The 20396-nt window shown below is 43.9% G+C and overlaps 1 protein-coding gene across 1 annotated transcript; it reads left to right on the top strand.

Annotated features, from left to right (window-relative positions):
* The first annotated feature begins 2630 nt into the window (after positions 1-2630).
* LOC129334699 (40S ribosomal protein S12-like) lies at positions 2631-3122 on the top strand. The gene has a single exon (XM_054986957.1). The coding sequence runs from the start codon at positions 2688-2690 to the stop codon at positions 3084-3086; it is 399 nt and encodes a 132-aa protein (XP_054842932.1). The 5' UTR covers positions 2631-2687; the 3' UTR covers positions 3087-3122.
* The last annotated feature ends 17274 nt before the right edge of the window (positions 3123-20396 follow it).

Here is a 20396-nt window from a genome sequence, read left to right as displayed (position 1 = left end):
TGTAAATAAATAAACAGTGGCAAGCCGGTCAATATTATCACATGATCATCCACGGCAGCTGTCCATGGTACTGAAGCAGACCCCCCCCCCTCCACATCAGGACAGAGGAACTATCTTGCATCCCAGATTCATAGTCTTGAGAAATAACATGTGCTACTCATCCCAGAGGAGCTAGCCGTAAGACAAAACTCTAAACCTCCTTTATATATATATGAAGATAAAGGAATGAATTCCTCATAAAAGAATTCATAACAGATCTTACCACTGGGAAGGTAATATATGGTTATAGAAGATAAAATGGAAGAGATCAGTAAGATTTAAAATCCTTTCCAAAGCCATATAGGAAAGCAACTTTAAGAATATTAGATGTCATGAATGAACCATTGCGTTTGGCATTCTCTCTATGCCCTTGTGAATGTTAAGCATTCTTATTTATGGACTCGAACTGCGGCTGGTATCTACTGCTGTATAGAGGGGGGAGTGAGAAGCAATGCCCAGCGTAGAAGCCAATGTACCCCAGGTAATTTTCACCCCGTTGCAGTTTCTTGGGTCTCCTGCTGGCCCAAGAGGCATGCTCATCGACTTGTCAGGTTAGGTGAAGTGATACACTCGCCCAGCCTCCTTCTTGGAATTCTCACAACCAACTCCCACAATGATGCCTCACTCACACAGGAATGAAGTGGAAATGAGCTAATAGAATGTCAAAGGGATCAACTGCCCCAGGGCTTTTTTTCTGGGGGAACATGGGGGGACAGAGTTCCGGCACCTCATGAAAATACTCAGCAATAGTGCGTGAAAATAATATTATTTCAACGAATCCCGTGTGTTTCTTCCTCATTTCCCTCTTGAGAGTTCCGCCACCTCTTTTCTCAGAAAAAAAACCCGAACTGCCCCCTTTCAGACTGCTGAGAACTTCACCATAGTATGAGGCAAACGTAGCTTACTCGTCTCCCTCGATTAGAGACGACCCCCTGATCGGACTGCCTCAACAGTTGTCACAGTTAAGGACAAGTAATTCTGGGTCTGCACAGCAGCTACTTATTCTACAAGGCCAAATCCTTGCAGCGTTGGTTGTTGCAGTTGTAGTTGTCAACCTCTGAAGCGCTTGACGCAGTCACAATTTTTTAAAAAATAAATGTGATGCTATTGTACCATTTCTACCATTTATTTACGTCATGTATGCTCCACTTTTCTCCAAGATGGGGACCCAAAATGGCTCACAACATTTTCCTTTCTTCCATTTTATCCTCATAACAACCCTGCGAGGTAGGTTAGGCTGAGAGTGTGTGACTGGCCCAAGGTCACCCAGCGAGCTTCCATGGCAGATGGGGAGAACCGAGTTCTCCTTGATCCTAGACTGAAACTGTACTATATTCCTGTCATAGTTTAATAGTACTTATCAGATAAACCTGAAACATAAATTATGGTGATAAACTAAACATAAGAGGGAAGAGGATTCATAATTATAATGAGCAGACACCAAAGGTGCACAGAGACAACTTAATAGTAAGTCACATTGCCAGTAGATTTTTTTTCCCTTTTAACTACAGGCTTTTAAAATTTGGAGCCTGCAGTTGATAAGTGGCATGAGGGTGGGGGTATTACAAAAATACTAGAATCATGCAGAGAAGTAGCATAAGCACACAAAATGGACATATCAAAATTGGGCCTGGTACATCTAAACAGCTCACTGAAGGATCAGTTCTCTGCTCGCAACCTGTACACAGGGTGGGTGTCAAACTGGTGAGTGATTGGACACGTCTCCTTCAGACTGCTGTTGGTGGATTACAGCTCTGAATGATTCACGTGAATCTCCTCGCAAACAGAAAACTAGCATAGCAAGGAGAAACCTCCTATGAATGGCTTTTGATTTCTTTGCCCTGCTGGTTTTCTATGTGCTGCTTTAAAAAAACATGTTCAAAAACGAGATCCTCTATCATCATCTATCTGTAGTCATGAAATGGTACAATCCATTCTAGCATCTGAGGCATTCCTTACTTGATTGTTCCTCATGTGTGAATAAGATTAAACCAAAGAGGATTAAAGCGAGAAAAGGGAGAGATACAAGCCTCAATGCCCTGTTTTCCCTCCAGGGCAACTGGTTAACAGCTGTGTGAAACAATGCTGGACTACATGGACCACATGCTTTTTGTCCTAAAGTGGCAAAAGTCATGGCTGGCAGCGTTGTGCAATGGCTAGTGTGTTAGACTTAGACCATAAAGACTGAGTTCAGAACCAAGGAAAGGAGATTGCACACTGAATTTCTAGGACCAAAATATACTAGATAGCTATTCTACTAGAGCACAGCATTACTTGTAAGCTCATTGGGGCAGAGCCCTCTCTTCCTCCCGCTTAAAGTCTTGTGCATTGTCTGTGTAAAGCGCTGTCAAGTTGCAGTCAGCTTGTGGCAACCCCGCAGGGTTTTCAAGGTGAGAGATGAACAAAGATAATTTGCCAGGGCCTCTATGTACTAACCCTGGACTTCCTTGTTTGTCTCCCACCCAAGTACTAATCAGGTCTGACCCTGGTCAGTCTCTGAGATCTGATGAGATCTGGTTAGCTGGGACATCCAGGTCAGGTGCATTATAATGGGGTATAAATCAAAATTACAATCAAGGACAGAAGCTCTTCCAGCGTCGGCTCGTGGAGGCTGTGAGCAATCCCGGGCGGGAGCGTTACCACCAACCATGGCCGAGGAAGGCATTGCTGCTAGATGTGTAATGGATGTTAACACTGCCCTTCAAGAAGTGCTTAAGACCGCACTTATCCATGATGGTTTAGCCCATGGAATTCGTGAAGCTGCCAAAGCCTTAGACAAACGCCAAGCCCACCTTTGTGTTCTTGCATCGAACTGTGATGAGCCCATGTATGTCAAGCTTGTTGAAGCACTTTGTGCTGAACACCAAATCAATCTGATAAAGGTTGATGACGACAGGAAACTGGGTGAGTGGGTAGGTCTCTGCAAGATCGACAGAGAAGGAAAATCCCTCAAAGTTGTGGGCTGCAGTTGTGTGGTTGTAAAAGACTATGGCAAAGAATCTCAGGCCAAAGATGTAATCGAAGAGTACTTCAAGTGCAAGAAATGAACAAATAAAATATTGTGAGCCTGAAAAAAAAAAAAAGGACGGAAAACTGAGGGGGCTTTAAAAAAAAAAAAAAGACTAGGTTAACTGGAGGCAGATTCTCCGATGATGTCTGCGCAGGGACCAGCTGGTTCCACACTGTGTTGCAGTGTCTGATCTGAATACGTTTGTGGTGGTTGGAGATAGCAGATAGGTATATTTCCACATTTTGAGAGCTACTACTGTTCAAGCCAAGGGAGAAACCGAACAAACAGGGCAATGAAGAAGCATAAAAGAGGAGGAGAGAATGTTAGGCATCCCCCCCATCAGTACATCGGCCACTTCCCAGGAACTAAGTATATGAACTCTATTTCTACATTGTGTCGATGCATGGGAGAGAAGGAATTTTGCATGCAACCTGCTGCATTCCAAGGTGTGTCAATGCCCTTCGGAGGCTTCTCCCAAGAACCAGGATGCAATGCTGTGCATTTTTGTAACATGCGGATAAAGGAAGGCATCATTCAAATCAGCAACACAACTGCAAGGGAGTTCTTCTTCCACCCTAGAATGTAATGTTAATGACTGCACAGAACATTTCAAGTTTTCCAAGCGCTTCGTGCCCACGTTGTCTTCACCGCCTCAAGGCAAGCAAGCCAGGGGCCAATTAGGAGTGTACAAATCTGCCCTTCTCACTTTCCAGTTTGTTCTCCTACCTGGTTGCAGGTGAGTCATTTTTGCCGATGATGTTTGCTTGTTTCCCTTATGGCATTTGTACGCTATTGATGAACAATTGCTATTCAAATGTATTAAGAATTCGGTATTAACCTGGGCAGCAAACAAAGCAAAAGAAAATCGTAGGTTTACCCCCAGCAGGGATCACCCATGTCAGAAACTGTTTTTAAAATCAAAATGCCACATTTTCGTAGGTGCAAAACTTCTGCCCACAGACCATGATTTTTATGGCCCCCTCCTCCTGAAATGCCCACAGAAATGTATCTCCTGGAGGAGTTGGAACCTATTAGCAGGACTTGGAAGGCATGTGGGAGAGGTAGCTGTGAAAACTGCACTCTGTGGGAGGAAGTCCTTGCACCTGAGGAAATGATACAATGGATTCATCTTAGTATGGTAACAAAGTTCAGAATCCAGGGTAGTTGTTTTCTGGGGGTCCCGTGGACTTACAGGTATTCGGTCTGCATAGGACAAAAGACTGTAGTGTAAGGGAGGAGGCCAATGCTGCTGATTTGGTTTGGACAAAATTCCTGGAGATTTGGGTGCAGTGTCTAGGGAAGGGCAGAGGTTTGGGAGGGCAGAGAGCTCAGCAGTGATGGGATGCAATAGAGTCCACCCTCCAAAACTGCCATTTTCTCCAGGGGAACTGAGTTTTGTAGTCTGGAGGCAAGTTGTAATTCCAGCAAAACTCCAGGCACTACTTTGAGGTCAATAACCCTAGGGGAATCTGGGAAATTGCCTGATTTTGCTACTACAGACTAACACGGCTAAGTCCTCTGAACCTTTACAGAAGCAAACTGATCTCCACATCAGAAGGAGCTGTTTGCATCTGGATATCAGAAGGAGATGTTTGCATCTACCCCGCCCCCCCCTCCTCCTCTATATCTGACCAGTTTCTCTTTTTGCCCTCCATGCATCTGACAAAGAGAACTGTGATTCTCGAAAGCTTATGCTACAATAAAATTGGTTAGTCTTAAAGGTGCTACTGGACTCTTTTTGATTTTCCTTCTTCTAATGTGACTGTACACCATTTCCAGGGGTAGTTGATTAAAGAACTATTTAAAACCATTTAAGTTTGCTTCCCAATTTATTTGCAGCCTACATTACTGGTCACATATTTAGGTTTACCAGATTTCCCAACACTGGAAGACAATCTCCCAGCCACCGCTGCCGCTGTTTGCTCCAGCTGGGGCAAAATGGGGGGTGGGAAATAATGTTACATGACGTCAGTTCTGGTTGTACCCAGAAGTAATGTAGCAATGCTCTAGGAGTTCCCCAAATCTTATGGTTTTACCATAGAGACCAGAGAATTTCTAGAGTGTCATGACGTTACTTCTAGGTACAACCAAAAGTGATATTGCAACATCACTTGGCCCTCCATTTTTGCTCCTGCTGAAGCAAAGAGACTAGTTGGAAACTCTAGACATAGGCTGCTTCCACACACGTTGGATAATCCACTTTCAATACTCTTTAGTGAACGTTTGAAACTGATTTTCCATGTGTGGAACAAAAAATCCACTTCAAAAGGATTGTGAAAGTGCATTATTCAACGTGTGTGGAAATGGCCATATTCAGCCTAAATGGATGCATTTGTAAATCTGCAATATATACAACGCTGTCTATTAATCTAAGACTGAATGTTTTTCTCATGTGAGAAGCTCTAACAAGGACAGATCGAGGTGGGTAGCCAGATTAATTTGTCTGTTGCAGTAGAAAAGAGCAAGAGTCCAGTAGCATCTACAAGACTAACAAAAATTGTGGTAGGGTATGAGCTTTCGTGAGTCACAGCTCACTGTGGTATTTGAAGAAGTGAGCTGTGACTAAAGATGAGTACGAACTGAAATACAAACCAAAATTAAGCACGAACCAAGCCGGTTCATGGTTCACGAACCACAGTTCATCAGATCCCATTTCTGATGAACCACCACGAACTTTTAGGCTGGTTCATTTGGTTCATTTTTGGGTTTGTCACTGCAGACAGCCTTGTGTCAATCAAGCAGTTTCCTAGGCAACAGGGGATTGACTTCCTGCAGACCTTCTGCTGACCTGGAAGTGAACTTCTGCTGGCCCGGAAGTGACCTTCTGCTGACCCGGAAGTGATGGTTTTCTGACCTGGATGTGACGTTTTCGTGAACCAAACGAACCAGTTCATGAACCCGTGAAAGTTCGTGGTTCGTGAAATTTGATGAACCATGAACAACATGGTTCGGTTTTTTTCTGGTTTGTGCCCATCTCTAGCTGTGACTCATTGAAAACTCATTCCCTCCTACAAATTTTGTTAGTCTTATAGGTGCTACAGGACACTTGCTACTTTCTACTCTAATAGGGATAGAAGCTTTAGTACCTCAACATCCATTGTAGCAGCGAAATTAAGGAATATTTTTGAGATTGAACTTTTCCCCCAGTAATCACATTATATTTTAGGAAAAATAAAATTATGTTCAGTATCTCTTCGAGCAAACAAGGAAACTGCCTATGACTTATAGTAGATGCACAAGTGTATCATGGTTGATGAATGCATTCTGGACACCAAACTGTCATCTCAGGTCTCACATGTTTTTTTTCTGCCTCAACGCTGTACACCTGTATGTCGTTGATAAAGTATGTATACCATGGCACAGGTGAGTCTTATGCTAAGTTCTACGGGCCTTGGGTTTAACTTCATCCTAGACTTTTTTCTGGCTTTCTTTTCCAAATGCACATGTGAGTTGATCTTCTGAATCCTCCCACATTGAGCAAGGAGAAAAACAATGTGAGAGTTGGATCCAGATGGGTAGCTATGTTAGTCTGTGTGTAGCAGTAGAAAAGAGCAAGAGTCCAGTAGCACCTAGAAGACTAACAAAAATTGTGGTAGGGTATGAGCTGTTGTGAGTTACAACTCACTTCTTCAGATACAGCTAGAATGTGAGTCTATTTGTCCTAGATGCCAGCTTTGCTCATATAGATCATAGCAAAACCATCTGTGGACCCAACAACACCAGTCATACTATCTCAGGTTCATATTCCTGCTCATCCTCTAATGTGATTTATAACATCACCTGCCAGCAATGCCCTTCCACCGTCTACCCTGGACAAACTGGTCAGTCCCTTTGATAAGTCTGACATCAGAAACCACAACATTCAAAAACCAAGAAGAGATGAAAGAGGTAGAGTGCATAATACAGGATGGGTGTGACCCCTCCCCTCCATAGCTGAATCTGAATGGAATGCCTGAAAGGCAGTTACTTCTGATAATGAGATAACCATCCAGGGTCTTTATTCAATTCAAGACTGATTGAGTCCAATTTACAGATGAATTCTAATTCAGCAGCTTCTGGTTGGATTCTGCTTTTGAAATGTTTCTGTTGAACTATGGTGACCTTTAAGTCCTTGATGGAGTGTCCTAGGCTACAGTACCCACCAAATGAGGTGAGGAAACAAATCAGCAGGACCAGACTAGTACCAGAAACAGCCTGCTCCAGGACAAACCAAGAAGAACCAACAACAGAACACCACTGGTTGTCACCTATGGTTCCCAGCTCAAACCTATCCAATGTATCATCAGCGATCTACAACCCATCCTGGAAAACAACGCCTCTCTCTCACAAGCTCTGGGTGGAAGACCTCTCCTTGCCTACAGACAGCCCCCCAACCTTAAACGATTTCTCACTAACAACCATGAACCAGCTAACAGAGAACTAACACTAACACAGAGACCAGACCCTGCAACAGACCCACATGCCAACTCTGCTCACATATCTACCCAGAAAATACAATTACAGGACCCAATGGCAACACAGGGGTGGGGGTATCTGTGGATTCCCTACGTGTTTTAGATCTATTTGAAGCGACAGTCTCTGCCAGTGAATTCCACATTTTACTGCAGTGTCTGAAGCTTTTCTCAGGAGAAACGTGCATCTTTGCTGTGGGGTCCTGATCCTGAAATGTGCCGCCTTTCTACTGGGCAATTGGACACGCTCTCTAATGTACTTCAGTTTGCACAGTTGCTTTTCTAGGAGGGCAAAAAGAAATCCCAGAACTGCATGCTTGCAGGACTTGTTTAGACAAACACGGGTGATCTAGGATACTAAATGGACTAAATCTACTAAATCTACTAAATGGATACTAAATGGACATGCCATGGATATTTGAGAGCACGAAAAGGCAGAACGAAAACAAAAACAACCTAAAACAAAAATTCTTCCAAAGAAATAAAGGAGGTCTTGTTGGAGACAACATCAACCTTTGTGGTTCATTCAGATGTGAATATCTCTTCCAGTGGGAAAGGATGCTGTGGGGTGGGGCCTGCAGAGGAGAAGGCTGGGGGATGGGAGGGACCTCAGCAAAGAATAATGCCTAAGTCTCCTGGGGAACTGATCTCTGTGGTCTGGAGATCAGTTGTAATGCTGGGAGATCTCCAGCCAGCCACTACCTGGAGGCTGGCAACTCTAATCCTAAGTAAGTGTGCTTAGGATTTTTCCTTTGCTAGGGTTGCCAGGCTGTGCCTGGTATCTGGCAGGAGGTTTAGGGGTGAGGATATGATGTTGCATGCATTGTTACATCACTTCTGGAGAAAACCTGGAAGAAACATAGGGTAGCTGTACACAGTTCTCCGATCTAAGTTAACTAGGAGATTCTGATTGGTGCAAAAGACTACTGTGTGATTGTTATCAGGAGCAAGCAGGAGCATGATCATCGCTCCCATCCTGCAGCCACGACATTGGCTAGTTATAAGTAGAGATGGGCATGAACTGAAATATGAATCAAAATTCGTCACGATCCTGGCTGGTTCGTGGTTCGCAAATGAGTGGTTCATCAGAGCCCATTTCTGACGAACTAGGATGAACTTTAGGCTGGTTCATTTGATTCGTTTTTGGTTGGTCACTGCAGACAGCCTGGCACCGATCAATCAATTTCCTAGGCAACCAGAGAGGAGCTTTCTGCAGTAGAAGTGTGCACCCTGCCGCTTTTCAGATGATGGGAGGGGGATCCCCCATGAGCTGAAAAAAGCAGCAGCGTTTGAAAGGAGCAACAGTTCTCTTGCATGCAAGAAAAGTGCTGCTTTCAAATGCCAGCTGGAACTTTAAAGCGTTTCAGTATCTGTCCTGCTTCCCATGTTTGCAGAAGTTTGCTTATTCCCTGATGGTTTTAAAAGCCAGGAAAGGGCTAAATGGCTAGTTTTTCCTTCCTCCTATGGGGTATGCACACACACTCTCTTTTTTCCCAAAGGCAAGAAAGTGTAGCAACATTGTAACATTGTAGCATTGCAACATTGTAACATTACTATACTTTCCTCCTGGCTTTAAAAGCCAGGAAAGGTTTAAATAGCTGCTTTCCCCTCCTTCCAAGGCAAGTTTCAGGCTTTGCAAAGATAAAAAAACCCAAGTGTTTTGCACAGCCCTTTGGAAACAAAGTGGCAGGGAAGCACATGTGATTAGGGGTGTATATGCTGGAAATATTCTGATTTCCTGCTTCAGATTTACCCGAAGCAGGAAAAACATTCAGAAATACCCAAAACCCGAAGCGGCAAGCTGCTTTGGATTCGGGTATTTGAATCTCTTCGGAATGCTCTGTAAAGATTCGGAGCATTCCAAAGTGATTCAGGGGGCTGGGTTTTTCCAGCACCCACCCACCCACACTCCCAACCCCCCACTTAGCCCCCCTCCCTATCAGCTGGCAGGTGGCAGGGGGGAATCCCCCCTGCCACCTGCCAGCTGATAGTTTAAAGGGCCCTGTCCTGCCCCAGGGCCCTTTAAAAACGCAACAACACCCAGCCCACCCCCCACTTACCTTTGCTCAGTGTTGGCGTACCCAGGGGGGAGGTGCAGGCTTATGCATGCATCCCCACCTCCTCCCCCCCCCCCGTGTCAGGGCCGAGGAGCTCCTTGGCCCCGACATTGACGGGCGACCGGAGTGCCCAGTGGGGGGGAGGGGTGAAGGCTTAAGTTGGAAACAAAGTGGCAGGGAAGCACATGCAATATTCCTGTTATTTTTCCTCCTGCTGCCATTTGGAACAGTGGCGGACAACAGGATTTGGGACAGGAGATCCCCCACTCTGTCCAGGGGACTGGCAAGACTACTTAGAGATGATGCTCATGGAATCCAAGTCTTACTTTGTATGCTCTCCCTTTAGTTGCTGAATTGATATGCCACAAAATAGCCACATTCTTTGTGTTCAGAAGCGCTGCTGGCCGAGGGAAAGTTCCCTTGGAAAATCATTATCCACCGTTTCCTCACTTTTAATTGTATCATCTACTTTCAAATCCTTTTCTCTCTCCCCTGTGAAAGTCAATGGGACTCTTTGATCAACATGTCCCCAAGTCCACTGGGCCTGAAGAACTAATGGCTGAGACATCTACTTGGTTGTCTGCACCAAAATAACAAGATGAGACATTCAGCTGTTTCCTGGAACCTTTCCCACTTGTCCTTTTTTCCTTCCATTTAATTGAAGAAATCAATGTTTCTTGTAGATCTAAAACTTTTCATTGACACTGTGTATTTTTGCTGTGGGAGAGTGACAATTTAACCAGGGGAGAGGTGACGTGCTTTCAAAGAGAACAGAAAAACAAATGATTGGGAGTGTAAAATCTCCATTGTGGTCGAAATCCTTTTACTGTTTATTTTGCTTTACAAATTATATTTGCTGATTTAAATATATTTTATGCCGATTTTCTCCCACAGTGGAGACTAGTGGAGACAGTGGAGACTGCCTTTTAAAATGCACAAACATTGCAAATTTAAAGCGAAATATATAACCCAACAGGCCCCCTTTAAAATTAAAAAAAAACTAGGATGAGCCATGATAATGTTCCAGCAGGGGCCTGGAGATCTCCCCAAATTAAAACTGATCTCCTGAATGCAGAGATCAGTTCCCCAGGAGGAAATGGCTGCTTTGCAGGGTGGAGTCTATGGTATTATAACCTTCTGAGGTCCCTATCCTGCAGCAATTTCCGGGCAAAGTTGGCAATTGTATGGCCCTGGATCTATCAGCGTGGCTCACAGAGGGTCATGGTTTTCGAGTATAGTTGTCAGTTCCTTGCCTGTGAATACTGGGAATTTTGGTAGTATGAAGCCTGGAAGGTAGAAGTATCACAGTAAAGGTCATAGAGAGTAGGGGAAATTCCAGGGGAGGGCAGTGATGTCACTTGCAGGTGATTACCGGAAAGTGACATCACTGCATCTGCAATGCTGTGTCCACCACCATAACCGTGAATTTTTCTTCTGCTGTCCCCGAAGGCAGACACCAGGCAACCCTAACTGCAAGCCACAAGCAAGAGCTCTTTGGCTCATGCCAAATTCTCATACTTTTGGCCAAGCCAACAGTTAGAGCTGAAGCAGAAGAGCGGAGTTTCATGCAGCAGGTCAGCGCAAGTTTACCTGGGAAGTGTGGGAGACTCCGTCCCTTCTCCTTCTCCTCTCTGTGAGAGCTGCCTTCCAGCTTCAGGCTCCCTTTGCTTGCTGAAGAGCTGGAGGAAGCCCCCAGAAGCATATTTCTTCCAGGCACAAGCCTGTCAGACACGAGGGCCCCCAAGACCATTCTGGGTGGGCAGCTGCTGCTCTCTCTCAGGGTGCCCTGCAACTGGCGGGCTGCCTGCCTGCCCACGGGGAGCTGCTTTGGAGACAGCCACCACATTGGCAAAGTGAGGGCATGTCAGAGCACCAGCAGCAACAAATTCCTTGGCTGGAGCTTCGCCTTGTGAAACTCGTCTCTTCTGGTTCGGCTTTTAGTTACCCTCAAAAAAAGGAGGGGGGGGGATGTTCAGTCCAGATCTTATGCAGCTGGCTCAGACATTCCCAATTCCCCCTCTTCAAACCTGCTCAACATGCACATCTTAAAATACAAACAGGAAGAGTAATAAACCAACAGTCAAGCAACAATAAAGCCTCAAAAATCATATTAGCCTATAGAAACAGCTGCAATATATCATTAACTTCAATCCAAACAAAGCAATTCTCCCGTCCCGTCGGCTGACCCACATGTGGAGCTTATTTGGATGACAACAAACACCTAGGGCGAATTGGGGGTGGTGGTGGAAGATAGTTGTACAAAAGTATTCCAATGTTTTCATAATATAAAGGCCACAACTTTGAATGTACTATGACTTTCAGAGCACACATGAAGTTCCTACGGACATACAAGACTACATTTTATTAACAGACACATTGTGCCATTAAGCTGAATTTGCTGATAGAAATACGGAATCAAGTATGGGATTCTCTTGAAGCTTCCAAATTTACACAAATCTAAATTGTCTAGAGTTATAGCATTTTTTTTTTAAAAAAGAGGCACACAAACCCATTCTTATTTGCTTGCAAGGAGAGAGTTTTTTTTCTTCTCTAGCCTGGATTCTCTCTCCACTGCAAGACAGCTGCCAACGCTCATATTTTAATTTTCAGGATTTCTCACAAGCTGTAGGAGTCCTTACTCCAGAAGGTGTGGATTAAGGCAGAGAGCAAGAGGAACAGAATAAAGTCACTCAATTAAAAATATCTCTCTGTGGAAAAACAGAGCTTTGCAAAAACCTTTCACTGAGAGCTGTTGCTAAGGGGCAAAAGATGGCAGTGTTGACACGTATATGGGAGGAAGCTGCCAATAGGTTGAATTCCAGCTTGCAAGGTTTCTGGAGAGATAAGAATCCTTCTCCTGTTTCTCTGTGTGCATTTCTACTTCATTGCTTTTACACCACCCAAGCCAGTAGAAGTTCAGTCACACTTATTCCACTGAAATGAACGGGAACTGCATAAAAACATAGCTGCATTCCTGCCAAGCTGCCCTCAGCTTTTGATGATGCATGGACAAAATTATGCGCTGTAGGCCCCAATCCAGTGAATGGGAGCAGACTCCGAGATTGCCATTGCTAACTCTCATTGCAAGTGCATACTGACAGAATTCCCCAGCCCAAACTAGTATCCAAAACTTGCTATGAGCAGAAAAACAACAAAAGAGTCCAGTGGCACCTTAAAGACTGACATCAATTCCGGTATGAGGCAGAGCTCCTGAGACAGTCTTTGCTTCTTCAGATACAAGGGCAAGAAAGAAACTTGCTTACCTCATTACAAAAATGATAGAAACAGAAGATTACAGAAAGGGAGGGGAGAAGAGGGAGGTGCTCAGCAGAGAGATGGCTAGTAAAATAAATCAGGTGAGATTTTCTGTGCGGGGGATTTGAAGCTCGGGGAGTTTAATGGACGATGGGAGAGTTCGGAGGCCCTGGCCTCTCTCACATGGGGTGAAGATAAAATCACAGACAAAAAAAGCAGAAGTAACAAACTAATTAAGGTCATAGATGCAGAGGAGTTAGCCTTGTTAGTCTGTGGTAGCAAAATCAAAAATAGTCCAGTAGCACCTTTAAGACTAACCAATTTTATTGGTTAGTCTTAAAGTCTACACAACACTCTACCTGTTGTGTAGAGTGGTCCAGGCTTAGGTTGATAGTAGGGTGAAAGTTATTGAAGTCCTGATGAAATCTCAGGTGCTCAGTGGCACCTGGCGTGGGCTTTCGGGGACCACAGATCTCTTTGTCAGATGCATCTGGCAAGGAGAGCTGTGGTTATCGAAGGCTCATACTGCATTGGAATTGGATGGTCTAGCTGTTTGGCTGCTACAAACTAACAGGGCAAACTCCTTTGAAGCCAACTGATCCACACACCAAAAGGAGATGTTTACATATACTAGCAAAGGAATGTTTTGGTTGCACCCTCCCCCTCCCCCCCTAATTGCCTCTTCTCTCTCCTCCCCTTCTCCTCCCTCCTCCTCTGTATTTGACCAGTCTCTGTATCATGCATCTGGCGAAGAGAACTTGATTCTCAAAAGCTTATGCTACAATAAAATTGGTTAGTCTTAAAGAAACTAATTAAGGGCAAGTCAGTAATAATAAAGTAATCTACCCTATTTGTGAAGGAGAGAAGTGTAGGAACTATAATATTATTTGCAGGGTTTTACTGGCTGTGGTTGAGACCAGTTTTTTTTTTAAATTCTTTGTATTAGCCTGTTGTTTTATTGTCATTTTATTCAATATTTTTTATATTTTATTTTATTTTATTTTATTAAAGCAGAAAAGGAGGATACAGAAAAAAAGAGGGCTAAAGGAAGGGGACAAGAAAAAAGAATACAAAGCTGTGTGCTACAAGGGTCCTCAAAGTACAGAGTACAAAAATCATAACCTTTTAAAGTGTTATAATAATATTTGAGACTATTTAAGGGATATATTTTCAAATAAACAACGTGTGCAGAATTCAAACCTCTTTCTACTCCGGATCTTAAAAATAAATAAATGAAAAACTCATTATTACCCCATCTTAATTTTTGTATTGGTTTTACTTCTGTAATTGTTGTGAACCGCTTCGTGATCTTAATTGAAAAGAAGCGATATGAAAATTGGATAAAAATAAGTAAATAAATTAATGGACATAAGAATGTAGGAATAATGGTCAATCTAGTACATCATCCTTTTCCATACAATAGCCAATCAGATGCCCCAAGGAAGCCCATAAGCAAGGGTTGCTTGTAACGGCCTTCCCCTATTGAGTGCTCCATAGCATATGACCATCAAAGGTATTTTGTTTCTACCCTATTCAGCTATCATGGCAAGCAGACAACAATAGACTTATCCACTGAAAATCTGCCCAACCCCCTTTTAAATCCAGCTGAAACAGTGGCCATCACTGTGTCTTGTGGACGTGAGTTCTGTTGGCTCTCCATTGTGTGAAGTAGGACTTCCTTTGGTCTGTCTTGAAGTTCTTGCCAGTTGATTTCAGAGGGTGACCCTTTAGTAATATGAAAGAGGTAAATGAAGTATGTATGTGTGTGTTTTCTTTATCCTTTCAATAGCTTTCTAATATCTTGGCTTCTTCATCTGCATCCTCTTATTCCATCCCTCCCTCCCACACTATATCGTAACTGAAGGCCTACTGGTAGATCCATGTCTAGGAGATCCCTCCTGGCCTACTGGAGGGTTTACTGGGAGATCCCACTTCTGCAGGAGACCTCCTGACCCATGGCAGTACTGCCCAACACTGCTAAGTTGGGTAGCAGGGAGTACATGCTGGGGGAAATGGGGAGGCAAGTGGGATTGCACCAACACAACAATGTCAGTTCTGTTGGGAGCCGGAAGTGATATTGTTACAGGTAATGCTCTAGCCTTTGACCCAAGCTCTACAGTTAAACCATAGAATTTTGTTGAAATGCTAGAGCGTCAACCCTACGTGATGACATCATTTCTAGGTTGTACCAGAAGTGACATAATTGCACTGCTGTTCAATGGGTGTTGGCAACAGCAGAAAGTGGAGTCCTAATGGCTGTTTTTTTTCTTCTTCTTTAGTGCTGGGGAGATCCTCCTGTGGATCTCACAGAATCTCATCTAGTTAGATGTGAAGGTGGGGGGCCAAGATTCCTGTCCGTATGCCACAATGAATTTGTCAGAGAGTCAAGAGAAAGACAGCAAAAAAGAGAGAAAAACAACAGAGAGTGTAGGGAAGGCTTTTTTTTAAAAAAATGTGATAAATTACTCGTTACTAAATGGAATTGTTTCAATCAGAAGGTTTTCATTTTTAAAAAAAAACCTCCGAAAAACAAAATACAGAAATGAACTTGCTTCGTTCTCTATTCAAGCCTGTGCAAAAAGATCAAAGAGATTTATGACCTGTGTCTCTTTGAGTTTGATGCTAGAAAAGAACATGTTCTCATTAATAGTCATTTTCTCGTCAAAATAAGGCTTTTATGCAGACAATGTGCCAAGCTTTTGTGAAGCTGATTGTTGACAAAATTTTCAATAAGTTTCAGAGCAGCCAAATGCACTCGGGAAATGGAAAGGGTGGTGGGGGAGCTCAAATCCACTACTCAGCAAAGAGAGAGAGAAAGAAGCTCCAAATTCAAGCAGCCAGTATGATAGCTGACCAAAGCGTGCTCTCCCAATTGTGACAGGGTTTTTACTCCTGCCTCTATGTAGCATTGCTTAGCCAGACTGACAGTAACTCACCAAACTCTCAGGCAGAGACAGGTCCCTCCAGACACCTGCTATCTGATGCTTGCTCTAGACATTCTACAGCAAGAAGTGGCAAAACAGGTGAATTGGAAAAGGCCCTGCCCCCTCCCCACCATACCCCCCGCCCAGTTGAGGGAGGAAGAGTCATCTGGAGTAAAAGAAGCATGGCCATAGCATGATAACTTTTGAATGTAACAGTAAAGACTCCAAATAGGACCAAATAAGACTGGGATTGTAGAACAGAGAGGAGAAACCGAGAACAACATATGCAAATACACCTGTTTATGGGGACACGACAATTAGTGCAACTAATGAGTTGATCCATTACTCACAGCTTTGCTACATCTATAAGAATGTCCCCTGAATGATTGAATACAAATAAAGCAACGAAAGTAGAAGCACTAAACAAAGAAACCCCTTTAATTTCAGGTGGGTAGCCATGTCGGTTTGCAGTAGAACGGTCCAATGGTCCAGTAGTACCTTTAAGAGCAACAAGATGTCCAGAATATAAGCTTTTGAGAGTCAAGATTTCCTGAATATAAGCTTTTGAGAGTCAAAATTTCCTTGGTCAAATACCATATCCTTATTTAAAAGAAATATGCAAGTAGATGGAATAAATATAGAATAAGAGTCTCTATTTCTGCTCCAGCCTTGATTAAAACCAGTGGAGTCCAAGCAAAGCTTAACTTTATTTAATTGCTGTGAGCCAGTTCTTTCGATAAGGGAATGTATGATATGCAGCAGATAAGGTGAAATGGCTTCTGAACTGATTTTATATGGTGTTCACCTTAAAGTAGACCCAGATGGGTAGCCGTGTTAGTCTGACTGCAGCAGTAGAAAACAGCAAGAGTTCAGTAGCACCTATAAGGCTAACAAAATTTGTGGTAGGGTAGGAGCTTTTGTGTGTATTGGAAGAAGTGAGCTGTGTCTCATGAAAGCTCGTACCCTACCATAAGTTTTGTTAGTCTTATAGGTACTACTGGACTCTTGACCTTTTCTACTACCTCAAAGTAAGTAGACAACAGCATTACTTGACTAGAGTTGAACAAAAATCATTCATTCCATTTCACATTTGTTCTGTAGCTTTGCTGTGATGAGGATGTTCCCTTGCAAATTTCTGGCACTTTGCTTAGATATTTACCTGAAGTTCAGTTAAATATAAATGTTATATCTGTCCTTTATGTATTGATGGGCATTGCAATTAGAGTTTCCATAACAGCAACAATAATATTCTTGGATGAAATCTGAGTCAGTGAAGGGCCAAAAACACAAGCAAAGACACTTGGCTGACTGTGATAACATCACATGATAACAACAATTGAGCAGTTGCAAACAGTCGCAGTACTTAGAATATGCCACATACGAAGGTGATACCTCCCAAATCCCTAGATTCTTGGATAAAATCCGAGTCAGTGAAAAACCAAAAATTCTTAGCCCAGACACTTGGTGGACTGTGATAACATTACATCCTCATTCTCACCTTAATATACATTGACTAGTAACAAAGTTCATTGTGGGGAAAAATACAACGGGCTCTAGAAAGGAGAGGGTGGGTAGGCCAGCATTGCCTCCTCCTCCTCTGTGACTGATCCCGGCCAGGTGAAGGTGGGGGACAAACATTGCCACTTGCTCTGCTCCTGATCCTAGCCTGGTGAAGGGGGGGCGGGCATTGCCACCTGATCCGCTACTGATTCCAGTGGGGTGAAAGGGGCAGACATTAACATAAATGACATAAATAAATGACATCAATGAATCAATAATTGCCACCTGCTCGGCTATTGATCCCAGTTGGGTGATGGCAGGGGATGGGCATTGCCACCTGCCCCGCTCCTGATCCCAGTTGGATGAAAGCAGGGGGTGGGCATTGCCCGCTGCTCCATGCCTGATCCCTTCTTTGTGAAGGCCGCAGATAGGCATTGCCACCTGCTCCACTCCTGATCCCAGTTTGGTGAAAGCAGGGGGCAGGCATCATCTGCCGCTCCATGCCTGATCCCAACTGGGTGAAGGCAGCGGGTGGGCATCACTCCTACTGCACGCCTGATCCCTGCTGGGTGAAGGCCGCAGGTGGGCATTGCCACCTGCTCCACTCCTGATCCCAGCTGTTTGAAGAAGGGGCTGTCATTGTCACCTGCTCCACATCTGATATCAGACGGGTGAAGGTGGGGGGGGGGGCAGACATTGCCACCTGCTCCACTGCTGATCCCAGCTGGGTGAAAGCCAGGGGATTATCTGATAACACTATGAAATGTAACATAAATATCTGACAACGGGCTCCCCATTTCTTTTCCCGTTTCAGGTTAATATTCAAGTTGGATATAGAGTGTTCTTCACAAAAAAGTGATTATTTCAGATAGTAGAAACCGAATCAATTAATAATAAACACTGAATATGGAAACATCGATGGTATTCTGTACTGTAGTATGGACAACTCACATCTTCTTTGCATTCCCCTTGAAGGAGCAGCTTCGTAGCTTGGGGGTGATACTGGATCCTGGCCTACAGGTCTGGAAGCTCAGGTCTCCTCCATAGCACACAGCACCTGTTATCAGCTCTGGCTGGTTTGCTAGCTGGGACCATCCTTGAAAAGAATGACCTGGCCACAGTGATCCATGCTGTGATCACATCCAAGTAATGCACTTTACTTGGGGCTGAATTGGAAACAGTCCAAAAACTTCAATTGGTCCAAATGTAGTAGTCAGGATATTGTCAGGAGTCAGTTACAGGGATCGTTTCAGCCCTGTGTTGAAAGATCTGCATTGGTTATCGATCTGTTTCCAGGCACAATTCAGAGTGCTGGTTCTGATTTTTATGGCCCCGAATGGCCATAAAATGGGAGCAGAGTATTTGAAGGACCATCTCTTCCCATACTATTTAGCCCACCAGTGAATATTTCCCTCTCAAACATTGCTCTCTATGCCAGCACTTTCAGAGGTGAGTTGTTTATTTACTACAGGCAGGGCTTTTTCCATGGTGTCCCCTCTCCTTTGGAATGCCCTCCTCTTTGAGTCTTGCCTGGAGTCTACTTTACTTCCTTTTAGGCATCAGGTTAAAGCACCTTTTATTTTAACCAGGCTTTTAAATAGGGGTTTTATCTTACCAGTTTTTTAATGGTCTGCTTTTGTTTAATGGATAGTTTTTGTCTGTTTATGTCTCATAGCTTGCACTTAATGCCTGTTTTTAATATTGTATCTTTGTTCAAAACGTAAACTGCCTCAAGCAGGACTCAGACGAGGTGGCATAAAAGTAAATGAATCTGAAAACGAAATTCCTAAAAGCGAAATTCTTCTGCGAAATTCCTAAAGAGGGAGGAATTCGTAGGCATCTCTGCATAAGATGTCCTACCCTCGCCCACTCCAGACTTCCATCTTTCTATATATTTTTATTCCTCCAAGGAGCGGAGGGTCAGTATTGTTTGTTTTCACTGGCTGCTCCTCTCCAAGATCCCAGGAAGAGGTCTTCCACATTACTGCCTACCTAATTCTCCTAACAGAAGACACCAGAGACTGAATCTAGGGCCTTCTGTGAGCAAAGCAGATGCTCTGTGATTGAGTCATCCCCCCTTCCTGTGACATAAGTTAGGCTGAGAGTGTCTCTACAGGAGACATCTGAATTTGTCGGGAGATGCAAAGCCAGGAAAGGTAGTTTAAAAAGACAGAGCTGGCGGCAGGGCAAAGGCTTTGCTATACACTGGAGCTGTGTGAAGGGGATGTGAAATGTCAGAAGGGAAACTTCAGCCCATTAGAACCTCTCCAGGTCCAAGCCCAGCTCTGGAAGGCAGCTCCAGCCCATTCCCATTCCTCGCTGCCCTCTGGTTGTGACCCCACACAGTTTCAGACTGGAGAGGTGAAATTGATAGAGCCTTTGGGGAGGTGAAGATGAAATTAACAAACTCTCTGCGGAGCACTCTCCACCAGCTCTGTCTTTTTAAACTACTCTTCCCGGCTGACATTGTGTCTCCCTCCACTTGACGAACACGCGCCGAGGCGTCTTGTGTGGAGAGATTCTCCGAGAGAGAAGAAAGAGAGAGCGGATCTAAATGAGTTTCATGGATGAGTAGGGATTCTAAAACACTGCCTCACAGATCCTTGTCCAACACTCCAACCACTCTGCTCCACAAATCATAAGAAGTGGAGAATCCTTCCATATTCCTCATGCCACATCTGCCTAGATTCAAGTTTTCTACACTATTATATCATCCTCCCACTTTTCCTTGAAGTTGCATTCTGCAGCCTCCCCGAATGCTGTTTACTAATGTCAGTCACTCCATGGTGAAATTAACAAGTACTAAAATGAGAACTTTCCTTCCAACACTGGGGGGAGGATTGATTTATTATGATGAACCCGTTGGATCTGTAACAACAGCTAAATCAGAAGGCTGTCTCAAGGCTGAGCCTGTTATTGCCCTTCAAGCTATTGTCAGCTAAGTACCAGCGGCGTAGCTGAGTGTGCACTGCAAGCATGCTTAACAGAGTACGGAGATGAGATTTTTGTGAAATGCTTGTCCAACCATCTTTCTATATTAATTCCCTTGACTTCCTAGCTGCCCCAATGAGGTTACTGTTACATTGAACTGCTGTAGGTATTGTTATGTTATGGGGCGATTGAAACCTGGTGTACATCTGGGGTGTTTTTTTTCTCTCTC

The sequence above is a fragment of the Eublepharis macularius genome, chromosome 8, assembly GCF_028583425.1.
Source record: "Eublepharis macularius isolate TG4126 chromosome 8, MPM_Emac_v1.0, whole genome shotgun sequence".
Taxonomy (NCBI): Eukaryota; Metazoa; Chordata; class Lepidosauria; order Squamata; family Eublepharidae; genus Eublepharis; species Eublepharis macularius.
This window is presented reverse-complemented; position numbering and strand designations above follow the sequence as displayed.